Raw genomic sequence first — 13,851 nt, forward strand, 5'->3', positions numbered from 1 at the left:
CCTTCATTTATTTTGCAACTTACCTTTTTTTTACCATCAAATCGTTTATATACCTACTTGTCGATGTTGTGTGTTAGGTCTTACAAATTTTTATTCGGAAAAAAAAATACTGTAAGACAAAGGATCTACATGTAAATTACTTTCTTCCTACGCTGCTATGGGACACAGCACAGAGACACTGACTGTGCGACTATTGCGCGTAGGAGAAAGAGAATCTTTAAGTAAGTAAAACACACCTGTCAATCTTCCATGATATAGTTTATTCTATGTTCTGTGAGGAAAGCAACGTCTAGCATCGCTTCAGGGTCCAGCAGGTCTTTCACGTTGTCGTATTTCAAGCTCTCTTCGTAAGCGAACATAATGCTGGTGTCGTCCAACATCATCTTGGAGGCCACTAGAGCGGCTATGCAATTCTTCACTCTTGCCATTATTTCTCTATCTGACCTGTTTACTGTCTGAAAGTATGAATAAAAATATATAAAAATAACTGTTAACTGAGGATCCATGACAATATAGTAAATGCAGTATGACTGTTATGATTTCAGGTATGAAGTGATAAACCCATTTTGATCAGATTTAGTAAAGAGATAGCAGTTAATCTTTTTCAAAATGACACCTAAATTGCTGATATCAGTAATAAATAATATCAAAACCATTTTTGTAATATTTTACCAGCTTTTGTATTGTATTTTCTATATTTTAGTAAATCTATGAGTCACAACAGAACCATAAAAGATGGCGTACTGAGGGAGAGACCTATACTCAACAGTAGGTGGAAATGGGCTGAATAAATAGATAACTAAAAGGATGGTTGTTTAAAACCAATAGTATAATATGACAACATAAAAATTACTATCACATAAATCATAGAGATAACAGCTCTTTCCGTACAATAAGCCTAAAACTAAAAATATTTGTTAAAAGTAAACTAACCTGTGTCTCAATAGTCTCTAATTCATCTTTATTGCCTTCCAAATTGCTGCTCATTTCAAGTGGACTGATCCATATGAAACCATTGTTACCGATGATCAGAGACACACCGCACGGCAACTGATGGAAGTGGTTCTTTCTGCGCTTGATCAGCGAGGGAAATACTTTCATTAGTATTCCCTGTCCTAACTGAAAAAGAAAGTATAAATGATTAATATAACATTCTTACAAATATATTCGCAATCAAAAGGTGAAACACAGCTTCCACGAAACAGTAATAAATAAAAACTATTTTGAAGATTGCAAATACTTGTAAAAAGTAAATGAAATACTTAAGGGATATTTGAATTTGAAGTGTAAAGATTTTTAAGGTTCTTTTTTATATCTCCGGAAATAGTCAACCAAGCCTATACATATGCTGGTACTTTAAAAATGGTTTGTGTGCTTTAAGTTAAGGGTGTAAAAGGAGCTTTTTTCTGTAAGGAAATTTTTGTTTAAAACCGTTTCTTATTTGACTGCATTTGCAAGTAAAAACCTAGGAAATTACCTTGCCATACTTTAAACTCCTAGTATGCAAAGATAGTGAGCCATCACTGAAAACACTTTGAACCTCTGCACTGATAAGATCTCCTTCTTCAAGATGCTTTCTCATCATCTGTTCATCTTCAGCTGATCTACGCCTCTGAAAATACCAGTGTTTATTTAATTAGTTACAGTATAGAATAACATAAAATGGGTAACTATGAAGGTACATATCAAATAAATTATCTTTATGATAGTAACAACAATCAGGCTCTGCGGTACAATTTTTATAAGAGGTTACCACATCACTATGATAGGTCCAATCCCATGACAAATGGTTCTTTCAGGTTTGTTGTTGTTGTAATTCCGTAAAAACTACAGTAACATAAAAGCAATCCTTTTGTGTCCTTACCAGTTCACCACCAGGAAGATTTACTGATGACAACTGAAGTACAGAATCCAAGCGAGAATTAGTTTCAATTTTCCATCTCTTCTGTTGTACCTCAAGTACTCGTCCGACAACAACATCGCCTATCTCTCCAACATACCGACTTTTTAACGGTCTAATACAAATTAACTTGTTCACTTTTTGCATCACTCCAGCCACCGAAGATTTTAAACTATCGCCTTCGACATAGGTTCCATGTCCACTGAAAGTTGTTACAGAAATATGAAATTAGTAAAAGTCCTATTTAACTTTATAATTTTGTTGGAATTCAAGCCTTACCGCATAAAATCTTTCATGCCCGTAATAACCTCACCGGGTGTGTAAAATCGGGGTAATGCATTGTTTGAGGGCACCGAATGGTTCACTCTTTCTGAGGCTAGCCGTATTTTAACGTGGCTCGTCATTTTAAGAAAACAAATAAGTAATATTTGAAATGTTTCAAACAAACCAATACAAACAAATACACATGAAAATGACAAAATCACAAAACGAGAAGACGACGATGTCTTTGACATTGACAGACAGAAATTAGACAGTTTAATCTAGGGATGAACCAATTAACCGATCCCAAACGATTTTTACGAGACTATACGATTATCGGTACGGGGAAAACCTTTTACTTTACTGTGGTGTACAGATAGAATTTATGTTTTATAAAACCTCAATAATATTAATAAGTAAGCATGTAGGTACTTAAGTGGTCTTTCAATACCTGATATTTTTTTATCTGTAAAACTGCTTTTGATGTCTAGTGTCAATGTCACACTTGTCAAAGAATATTGCCGTGTTGTGTTGGTTGACTTGGTTGTTGTGGTTTTGAAGAAAATATGAATGAATAAAGTGAATTAAAACAGCTGAGTACATTTCATACGTACTAGTTAATAATTTATCAAAAAAAATGTCTGGAATAACAGGCATGACTTCTTCAAACGCAGCACCGATAACCGCAACCGACAGTTTATCACAAGCACTAAAAGCTAATATTATTCCCAATCAAGAATATTTACTGCAGGTAAGTGACGAATTATTCAGAAATAAGTGATAAATGTAGTAAAATGAAGATTTATGAACGTCAATAACATTTAATTTGCAGGGGTCTGTGCTAGATTCAGCAGTGGAAGTCTTACTTCATCGTCTTCGTGGATTGTGTGACAATGTTGACGCCGGACCTGAGACGTTTGACGACCAAGAAGTGTGTTTTAGCTTGCGTGATCCTAATCAACAGGTAACTTATTAAATATGTCTCAATATTGTTACAGGAGACCTAAAGATGTAGCCTAGAAAAAACCTTTAAATGACCTTAATATAGACCTTATTTTGGAAGCCATTTAAATGAGTGTAAGTCAGTATTAAAGATGAAATCTAAAGTATTAGTACTTATTGACGGTACACCTAAGTACTAGTAGTGTTTCAATTTTATTAAAAACCTGGAAACCAATTTAATTACTTCTTTTAGAAACTACAAGGTTAATTTTTAATACTAAAAAACTAAATGATTTGTAACTCTTCTTCTTCCAGGCTGCTCCGTTAATGCTGAGAGTAAGGAAGGCCCTGGATGCACGTGACATGCCGTATCAACTGCGTTACATTGGTCAGCCAGACTTGGGAGACAAGAATCGCCCAACGGTGGTTCGATCCAGCTTAGATATAGCATGCAGCGGCATGCTTATAGAATTTCTTAATGAGCTTGGCTGTAGGATTGAATTTGAATACAGTGTCAAAGGTATTTTGAATATTTTTACTTAGTATAATTACTGCTCATTGGCTTAATATAATTATTATAAGACCTGTATGTGGTAGGTCCTTAAATTTTCAGTTGTTTGTAATAGATGCATTGTACGAATAATATTTAGGAAGCAAAAAGTGGGGCCATGGTTTTCTTGCCAGCTGTTATTGATAACTTTTTTTTTGGAAAGCTTTTAAATATAAATTTACTCAATGTTTGGCATGATCTCAAAATTTGGAAAAGAAACCATGGTACCATAAATAACGGAACTGCTACTGCATTTTGTTTCCCATGTTACGCTATTCATATTGTCAGTTTCCAATTAATGTTTTAAGTGACCTTATTTGATCTTTACACAGACAGAATATTGATGGGTCTTATTTGCAATTAATATGTAAAGCTTCATGGTATTTTATAATTATGTTATCAGATGTTTTGACTGAATTATACAGTTTTTGATCACTAGAGGACTGACCAGTACACAGTCTATAGTAGACTATGTTTGTTTCCGGTCTGAGTATACCTTATAGGCATAAGTTTCCTTACTATCTTGAAACTAAAAACTTTTTTTCAAATATTATGAATTTATTTTCCAGGCTACATGTTCAGAAAAGGACGCATGAAGATAACAGTTGCAAAAGTATTCAAGATATCACAAGCGTCAATGCCCCCGGAGCCTATATCTCAGAGTTATCTAGTGGAATTATCTGTAAGTCACACTTTCAGTTGTATAACTTGACACTGTTGATTGAAGTGGCCGCATGTTTGATCGCTATTTATAAATACATTGATGACAGCATATGGATACGTAACTTTGTAACCTTCGTGCAAATATAATGTATGTATACCTAGTTGTCAGTATCATGATATTATATTATAGGTATTATATGTAATTTAGAAAACTGTTTGTGAATGGGTTATTTTTCTATTTGATATCTTTTATATAAATATCTAAGTATTTAAAATCTCGCCTTCTTTCCGGAGAGCTAGGCAAGCAGAGACCAACACCACTTGCTATAATACCTACAAATTCTACTTACATACATCTTGTCATCATTGTCTTTTGTATCATTTCATAATATTCTTTTGACTGTCTTATTTTTTATCCAGGTGCTAGCCCCACAAGGCCAAGACGCGATTGCCGAGGACATGCGCGCATTCGCAGACCAGTTACGACCCCTCGTACAACTGGACAAGATCGACTACAAGCGGCTGGGCCATATGGCGGTCACATAGCCCATGTTTCTAACATAGACTGTCTTCGAACTATCCGAGTATTACATTAGAGGTTAGTATGAAGACAGTCTTTGTAACCAACCGACGCATCTATAGAAATGGACTTGTTATGAAAAATATCAAATTATGTTCAAGTGAAGTGAGCCCCATTTTATTTACTTAAGTACTTCTTAGTTTGCAAACTATCTACTTGCTTATTGTATGTATTTATCGTAAGTAAGTAGCTTATAAACTTCAAGTATTGTGAAATAGATTGTTCTAGTATCGATTTCTCTATAGTTGTAAATGCGAAAAGAAAATGCGCCACGATCAGTTAGCTACATGTTTGTATGTTTAATTATAAGTTAGTAATTGTATTAAGTGTATCTACTATATACTACTGATACCAGTCCTTCTGTATTTCAACACTTTGAACATATAATTACATAAGTTAATTTTACAATAAAATATGTGAAAATGTATCAATGTTATTTAGAAATATCTATAAAGTCCGGATTCTTCTTAGAATTTTTCACGACAATATGATTTTCTCCGTAATCCATATCCTCGTACTTGTACCCGTGAACGTAAGCGAAATTACCGAAGTATAAACATTTGTCGTACTCCATTGGCGAAAATTCTGAAACAATACAGTTTTTTATGTAATTTAAATCCTTCATTATACAAACTAGTTACCTACTTCGTAACTACAGTAATAATTATGATCATTTTTAAATGACGTTGCTGCTACAGAAGTAACAAAGCGAAAACGTTGTTTTGGTTTCAAATTTCCAATCCATAATTAGATATAAAGAAACCCATCGGCTTGAGACAAAAAATATACATAAACTCTCGCCTTTTTCTCGTGGGGGTGCCTATTACCACGAGAAAAGACCTCAAAACACCAATTGCTACATTCGAGTATTCCAAAAAAACTTTTATTATTTTACAAGACCGCCGCGTCGGTTATGTGTAAATAGTTTATAATAAATAGTATCAGATATAACATACGTGTGCCTTCTAAACAGTTATACAGGTCCATTATACAATGATTGTCGAAAATAAATGTGCGTTTAGTGAACACATCGTAAGCACAAATCTTCTGGAAGTAGGTGGGACAAACGCCGCATCTAAAATTATATAAAGCAATATTTAATAAGCATTCTCCTTAAGATCTTAGTTTTATTTGTTTTTTTTTTTTTTTTTTTTTTTAATAACCCATATCTGTCCCACTGCAGGGCAAGGGTCTCCTCCCAAACGAGGGGAAGGGCTTAGGCCTTGAGTCCACCACGCTGGCCAAGTGCGGGTTGAGGACTTTGCATGCCCTCAATAAATGTATTAAACAAATTTTAGGCATGCAAGGTTTCCTCACGATGTTTTCCTTCACCGTTAGAGCAAGTGAAGTTTTTTATTACACAGTTTATATTACTAATAACATAAACTAGTAGACTCGTGCGGCTTTGCTTGCGTGAAGTTAAGGGAAGTAAAGTTGACTTTTGTCCCCAATTTTAACTGGCTAGGCGTTGATTTATATTGCATGTAATTAAAGTTCAGTTCTAGTTAAGTATTATTACAATGTTTTGTATGGCAATCGGTTCAGCTGCTCTCCCGATTTGTGTTTAGCAAGCAACATATTCAGCGATTAATTTTTATATCATAGTTTGATTAATTGTTATAACTACCACTCAATCCTAAATAGATAGTCTATTTTTATGTTTAAATCACATGCGATAAGATCTCTTATGTCGTAATTACAATGAATCTGTATTATTTTTAAAAGACTTATCATTAAGCTTTAATAATTAAAAGAATTAAGCTGCTATAAAATGTAATAACAGAAACTACCATGGAATGACGGAACCGATTCAGTGCCGGATTAAGACAACTTGATGCCTAAGCAAAGCAAGCTTGCAGAGCGCGTTGTACATAATGATCTAATTATGAGTTCTTATATGTCTCGCAGTATATTTCGAGGGCCTCCGTCCACGCCACTACCATTGCTTCGGGAGGACGAGGGTTCGAATCCCACACGGAGCAATCATTGTAATCCGCAATAGTTGCTTCGGGTCTGGTTTTAGTTTGTGTCCGTTGTTTGTAAGATTAGCGACAAAAGAGCAATACTTAGAGAAGGAGTTATCGTTTACTTATAAGGAAAAGAGTTAGATTAGACGTCAAAATAATTCAGTATGAATGTAGGACCCTACCTGTGGCTATCTGGCGCGGGGTTAACAGCAAACGGCACATGGCCTTCTTCAGAGGTGACATCGAAATGTGCGCATTCGCCAGTGGCTGAAACGTCCCATAAAAATACCTCGTGATTACCCCGCAATAGTATGCACTTTTAATAACTGGGATAGCTTTTCAAATGTTCGAATAAAATGTTTGATTCAATGATGACTGAAATTAACGGAGGTTCAATGACCTGCTTTTTAATGACATTAATAATGTATTTTTCTTCATATTTTTTCAAAAACGGTTTCAGATCCTAATACCTAAAGAGAGACAACGATGAGATGTTAAAATTTATCAACCTCTAACAATGTGACTTATCCCAACTTAAAATAAGTTTTGTACTTACTAAAGACAAAGAAAAGTATACACAACTTTAATTTTGTATACATTTTCTCGAAAGAAATATTTCACAACAGTATTGGCTTTCTTATCATTTCAATTAAATGCTTCTATGAATATTAAATCATCAGAATAATTGGGTTTCCACAATGAAAGTAAGTTCACTAAAATCATCGCGTGTACGAACATCTGTTCACAGAATTAATAATATTATTCCTTGTGTTTGAAATGAGAGATATAGTGTATTTATTTGCCTGTTTATATAATTTATGCATATAAAACAGGTAGGTATGATGTTGTAGAAGTCGTACGATTATTTTCTAATACATACGTAGTACATATATGTATATTGGCTATGTGAGAAGCAAAGAGGTAGGTAGTGATGGCAACTGGCGACGAACGTGAGCCGTATCACGATCGTGGGTGATGACTCACGTACTAGTAGAGAAGCTATGAGTGGCTCGCTCGCGCGTCGCAGATCCGCTAACCGAACGATAATTATTATAATGATATGCACAACCCCCTGACCTCAAGGTGTAGATAAAACGCTCCAACTTGCCAAGTCCTTTAATTGTTATTTTAGTTTCTCACTGGTGTTTTTATAGCTATTTGTACAGGTTTTGCTTGTCTCGTTAATGTAAAGGCAATAGATATAATTAATTGTTGTTAATACATTTATTATATAGCTAAGGTATAACGGTAGAACTATTATTGACCTAAGTTTAGGCTGAAACTGAAAGAAGTAATTAAACAATAGGAGTATTTAGACATCAATCATCATAATTATATTTAGGTACCTACATAGCAATATTTTTTTAACACTACCATACTCTCTGAAGTTTGCTATATGATATTCTTCATCAATCCTGCAAAATTATAATCAATAGATATAATTACAGAAATAGTTCTACAAACGACATATTATTATGATTAGTTTCTTGGGCATTCCTTCTGTCTCTATTTAAGGTAGAGTCAAGCTTCCATATTAAGCTCGAGTTATTTTAGTTGAATAGGTAGGTATACGTAATCTAGTAAGTATTTTAATAAATACTTGCTCATTATTGGTATTTGTAGTCGTAATTTGTTATACCTACCTACCTACATAGAATGGTACCGTAAACAAATCACGAATGTGCATCGAGTTCACTTTGCTGTTTCTAGAATTACTAAGATGCATACGGCGTACAGTACGTTACCTGCGAATGCAACCAACCGAATGTGACTTAGAATTTTAAATATATTATGAACTAGGCCAATCACGTACAACCAATACAATACAGTTTCACAACAAAAGTATAGATTTCCTGGATTCCAAGAACTCTAGCAATGGTTTAAGTAAGTTCTAAGATCTAAACTATAAAGCTGCGTGACGCTTGTCTTGTGTCAACATCGATTAGACATCCTTTACGCACGAAGCACGATTGTAAATTATTATGCATCATGCGTAGACACTTATGAACATAGCAAAGGCAAAGGCGCGTAGGCCGATCTGTTGCGTGGGCAGCATGACAGGTATGTAGGTGGCGAGGCGCGAGCGCGGGGCGCCGCACGAGCGGGGGAGAGGAGGGCGCTGTCGTGTCCGTCCGCACCAGACTCTGTGGCGCTGCGTAGCCGTGCCGGTTTACCTTGACGCTCACCCAAGCTGGCTGGAGGGCCCTTAATGCATGCGAGTACTTCAGATAACTGATCGAATTCGATGGTGATTTAGTTGCCTTTCATTTAATATGTTGGACAAATTCTAGGAACTGTGCAATGCAGTATGCACATTATAGATCTATATCTACATTGTAGAGTTCATTAGCCAAACAAACATAGCTTATGCTACGGTTCAACTAAGTCACTGTTGGGCAAACTTCGTGATTTATCATTTCGGCTCTGTAATATCTACCACAATCGTTTCTTTGAATTATCTACTCAACTTTAATTAAGCCCTTAACTTCCCAAGGCATAAGGAAAAATGAAATCTGCAAAAATTACAATGAGCAAGTGTAAGCATGTAGTTGCTATCTGTCGATATTGATGTTTGTTACATCAACATGACGTGGAATGAGTATTAATCTGATTCTAACATCCTGCTTAAGATTTATCTTTTAAAGAACTTACAGGAAAATTGCCGATAGAATTACATGTCCCGTCTACGAAATTTAAAACAGTGGACCAGACTATAACATTTAAAAACAAGAGTCACGATCATGAGCCTTTTCTAGTTTAATTTAGAAAGAAAGACTCTTAAGAAGTTTAAGCGTTTTCTTATTGAGGCTTAAGTTATCTTGGGTATAGAAATATTATTGTTTAAAACAAAACGCTTATATTGGGTTCAACTGTTCATGTTAGTTCCCATCTCGTAGAAAAAAGATACGACTGCTACTAAGCTGAGTCTGAACTGCAAAATGTTCCAACAAACGAGAAAGAGCAGAAAAATGGAAAATTTAACCAAAAAACCTACCAACACATTTCCTCTATAAAGAAACCAAGCTTATTATGAAGTAAATGGTAAATTGATTGTGGTTATACAAAAACGATACCAAATAAATAGGTACTAATGCAAATGGTCCCTGTGATATGACTATTTATTTTTATACCTATCTATTCTCTATTGTGTGGTTCGCTAGGGAAAATCGTGAGTAAACCTAACAGCACATTTTCATCTAATTGTTAATTTGAATTACATAGTCATTAGACGCACTCGAATCGAATTAACAAGTTAAACACTTGTTGTTGTTACTTGTTAATTATTTATTTATTGTGTCTCAACCCAAATACCTACCTCCATCATCTCCTTGTATCCTGGTACTCTGAGTTAAGTATTTACTCTAAATAAATAAATAATAATAAATAAATTAGAAATTAGCTTTATCAGGTGGAAGGGTGGAACTTTGAGAGTTGTTTTCATACATTTACTGTTATTTTATCTAGCGGATAGGTTAACCGACCCTTATCCCAAAGTCGTGAAACTTGAAGTCCAATGTTTACTCGGAATATAACAGTCATATTATTCAAATATACAGACATAATAATATAGCGCCTATATTATTATGTCTGAAGTCTGAACGCGATAAACATAAAAACCACAGAACAGTGACTCATGAGGAAAGTTTTAGTCTATATTCATCAAGGTTCTGCGTAAATTGGCTAGACCATGATTATGATTGTTGAAGATGTCAGAAAATATTGTGGCCCTGTTATGGTTCCACTGTTTCAGGTTCGAGTATAGCAATGTCTTAGTCAAAATGAACCATTTTTATCATTTTGTCGCTTTAATCACGCGTAGCCGCGTAGATCAATTTCCTTCGTTCTATTATGATAATTCAACTGCGCCGCCTTGTAGTCTCAGCTAGATTTAAACATGTAGGTAGGTACCTACTCTACTAGGTATTCGTTTTTCTAAGAAGCGGGTGCCCTTTGGCCTCGGCTCCGACCGCAACCTATATTGATATTCTCTGGATTATGCACAAACTATTAGGTTCTTAACTACGTATTACAGTTGGTATTTTTGTAGGTAGGTAATCAAAGCTTTAAACATTTTGTAAAATATTTTCTGACAGTTTAAGTTAACGTTCAGTTATAAAGTTTTTGTGTTTTAAAGTTTTAGATAGCAGGTCCCTTAACGCAAATCTTAGGAACGTAAACTGTATGCCTTATCCTGAGTACTTACATCGGTATTGTCCAATTATAAGTCTGCACATAATTATAAATTTATAATACGCATAAAGCAGGCACGCTACAACTGATTAATAATCTTCGTTCATGTATATTATGCACTGTAGTGTAACTTGAGCATTTGACCTTCAACGGTTCGCTGACTTCGTGTCTCTGAACTTAATAACTCGAGAATACCCATAATAGATATTTGCCCTTAATCACAATGACAGGTTTATTCACTCAACTTATCAACTCTTTGTTTTCACATTAGGTAGATAATTATTATGTATCATGGACATGACCTAAGTCATGCATTTTTGGTTACACTTACTGTTTATACTACGTCTCAAATACTACAATTAGAAATTATTATGTTGCTGAGCTGAAAACAATTAACTAACAATCAATGTTTGTGACTTAAGGTTCGCTTTGACTGACGAAAACTAGGAAGAAGTAACGCAAAAATACAATCTTTCGCTGCTATGTTAGTAAAAATAATCATGACTAAGAGGGGAAATTTAAGTTTTTCGTAACACAACGTAACTAAATGAATAGCAAGTGATCTCACAAAACATTTACAAAACCGGCTAGCGATTGGGCAGAGATGTAGAGTCATCGCCGGACGTTCCGATCCAGAAATATCGCTCTAAAATGAACGTACGCTTACAAATTTTGTAGAAAAGGCATAAGTTAATACTTAAAGTTAAACAGTCAAATAAATACGTTAAAATCAATATAAACTAAATGACTTACTTACTGAAGAAGATTATATTTTGAATAATTTAATCACCTTTCCTTTAAATTATTTAATATGGAACTACCTAATTAGTAAATGTTTGCAGTAATATTAAACATGTCTCTTTCTCTTTCCGTGTTCCGGAATCCGGCATATACAGCGGGGAATCGCACTTTGTCGGCGCCTGGCGTTTGATCCCGCCGACATTTGCCTTCCCGACACGTTACCTGCGCACGCTCCTCCATTCAACGTATTCAGAGATATCTCAACTTCATCAAGTCTATATTCACACTATTATGATGATAACCTACAAATCACGCTCGTATAAATTATATTTTATGCGTGGCTTTTGCTGCTGTCGATGAAAATAAATAGCTCTCTTCTTATTACGTTGCCAAATTATTATAGTTTATTTTTCTTTTTAATGGTTTTCAATCTCATTAAATAGCCTTGTGTTGAAAAAAAAAGGCACTTAATTAGTAATTTATCCCGGCATAAGCTCTTTTGAGTATTTCTATAGGCATAAAGTTGCAAAAGCGCGACTGCTAGCTTTCTAAGAATCGAGTTGAAGTAGGCAGAGGCCAAGACGAGTTACATTAAGATTATCCCTGAACGCCGCATGTCCGAATGAAAAAAGAACACGATACAAGCGCCAGGTAGCGCCACTTTTATTACATCCGACACATCTCGTGCCAACGCCAACTATAATACTCAATGCAGATAACTTATAATTTTTGCTCTCTACATTTAAACTTGTAATTTGCGAGTATTTATTGCTTTATTGCCCAATTTAGTGCGTTTCCTATTTGTCACTTCTTATCTTTTTTCGTCATTCAAGTTTATTATTATGTGTAACGTAATAACTTTCAAAGATGTAATTGTCTGCACAATTTATCATCTCATTTCTCTAAACAAAATGCAAGTAAGCATAATGAAACTTATATTAAATTAACTCGTGTGAAGCGATTTACCCGCTAGAAATTGGAAAGCGTATGGCATACGCATTGAGCTAATTCTTTAAATGTCCATTAGTCATTCAGGAGAAACCTAGGCCCAATGGTAATTTATTCAGTGGATTAGACAACTCTCCATATAAAGTGCGACCCACCTCACCACGGGCAAGTTGCGGCGGCGAACGGTGCTCACTACTCGATAAATTATCTACTCACACCGACACACACATACGCACAGTCACATCTACTGTACGTATACTGTATAGTGTATAGTATAGTGTATACACATATCATACATAATTATATGTAACGCCAATGTATCTATGTACGAGTGCCGTGATGCGTCAACGAAGCACGAGCATGATGAACGTATTATTTCCTTTGTATCGGCGATTACCCACACGACACATGTATTACTAAGGTTTGATCCGGTAGTAGATATTATTATATATTTTATTGTTTAGTTTTGTTTTTGTTTGTTATATTCTTTTGTTTTCAAAATTGTAGGTACATTAGATACCTAGGTCAGCGTCAAGACTAATAATTGTCCCAAATAAGTAAATCCATAAACCTCTTGCTTTATAAATCTACTACAGAATCCTGTTTTCACTTGGATAATTAAGTACCAACGCCTTAAATAAAGAAAATTAACGTAAGATAGGTAGGTAGGTAGGTACCTAGGCAGATACGTGTTTCTGCGATGTTGCATCAGTTTAATGCAACAGTGTAAATATTTGCGATAAATGTGTGATGATACCTAAATGATAATGACAAGTCCGAACAAGACATTTTTTTTAAAAAGATCAACCAATTTACTTAGAACTGACCTAGCTTTGAATTTGTCGATTTGTTCTAAGTTCCAGTAGAAAAAAATACAGGCATCTGGGAAAATCTATTGCTGCATAAACATACAACAACACATCGCCCATGCCTCGTGCGTGAACTATCCCTTCGCAGAAACTTGCAAAATACATGTAAAAAGCTTATTTTTATTAAAGAGTCACTCTTTTGGCACAACATGAAATAAATTTTCTCGTCGTTGAAACTGTGCCGTATCAACTGCCAAATGTCAATGTGTGCGTCACCATATCGCCGGATTCGTTTTCTG

At 34.9% G+C, this 13,851-nt stretch overlaps 3 protein-coding genes across 3 annotated transcripts; 1 reads left to right on the forward strand and 2 right to left on the reverse strand.

The window, feature by feature from the left end:
- Window positions 1-200: 200 nt before the first annotated feature.
- On the reverse strand, window positions 201-2,424 carry Rrp4 (exosome complex component Rrp4). The gene is made up of 5 exons (XM_076123017.1): window positions 2,180-2,424; window positions 1,865-2,102; window positions 1,478-1,612; window positions 934-1,119; window positions 201-455 (listed from the first exon to the last, which is right to left on the reverse strand). Exons 1-5 carry the CDS (start codon window positions 2,413-2,415, stop codon window positions 240-242), a joined length of 1,011 nt encoding a protein of 336 aa, XP_075979132.1. The 5' UTR covers window positions 2,416-2,424; the 3' UTR covers window positions 201-239.
- A 236-nt stretch (window positions 2,425-2,660) lies between these two features.
- Window positions 2,661-5,323, forward strand: MED18 (mediator complex subunit 18). The gene is made up of 5 exons (XM_076131375.1): window positions 2,661-2,912; window positions 2,994-3,125; window positions 3,419-3,623; window positions 4,223-4,335; window positions 4,737-5,323. The coding sequence occupies exons 1-5, from the start codon at window positions 2,799-2,801 to the stop codon at window positions 4,860-4,862; spliced, it is 690 nt and encodes a 229-aa protein (XP_075987490.1). The 5' UTR covers window positions 2,661-2,798; the 3' UTR covers window positions 4,863-5,323.
- On the reverse strand, window positions 5,237-7,572 carry LOC142984072 (uncharacterized). The gene is made up of 4 exons (XM_076131386.1): window positions 7,420-7,572; window positions 7,046-7,130; window positions 5,853-5,971; window positions 5,237-5,481 (listed from the first exon to the last, which is right to left on the reverse strand). Exons 1-4 carry the CDS (start codon window positions 7,460-7,462, stop codon window positions 5,330-5,332), a joined length of 399 nt encoding a protein of 132 aa, XP_075987501.1. The 5' UTR covers window positions 7,463-7,572; the 3' UTR covers window positions 5,237-5,329.
- Window positions 7,573-13,851: the final 6,279 nt, after the last annotated feature.

This window comes from Anticarsia gemmatalis, chromosome 2 (genome assembly GCF_050436995.1).
Source record: "Anticarsia gemmatalis isolate Benzon Research Colony breed Stoneville strain chromosome 2, ilAntGemm2 primary, whole genome shotgun sequence".
NCBI classification, from domain to species: Eukaryota; Metazoa; Arthropoda; class Insecta; order Lepidoptera; family Erebidae; genus Anticarsia; species Anticarsia gemmatalis.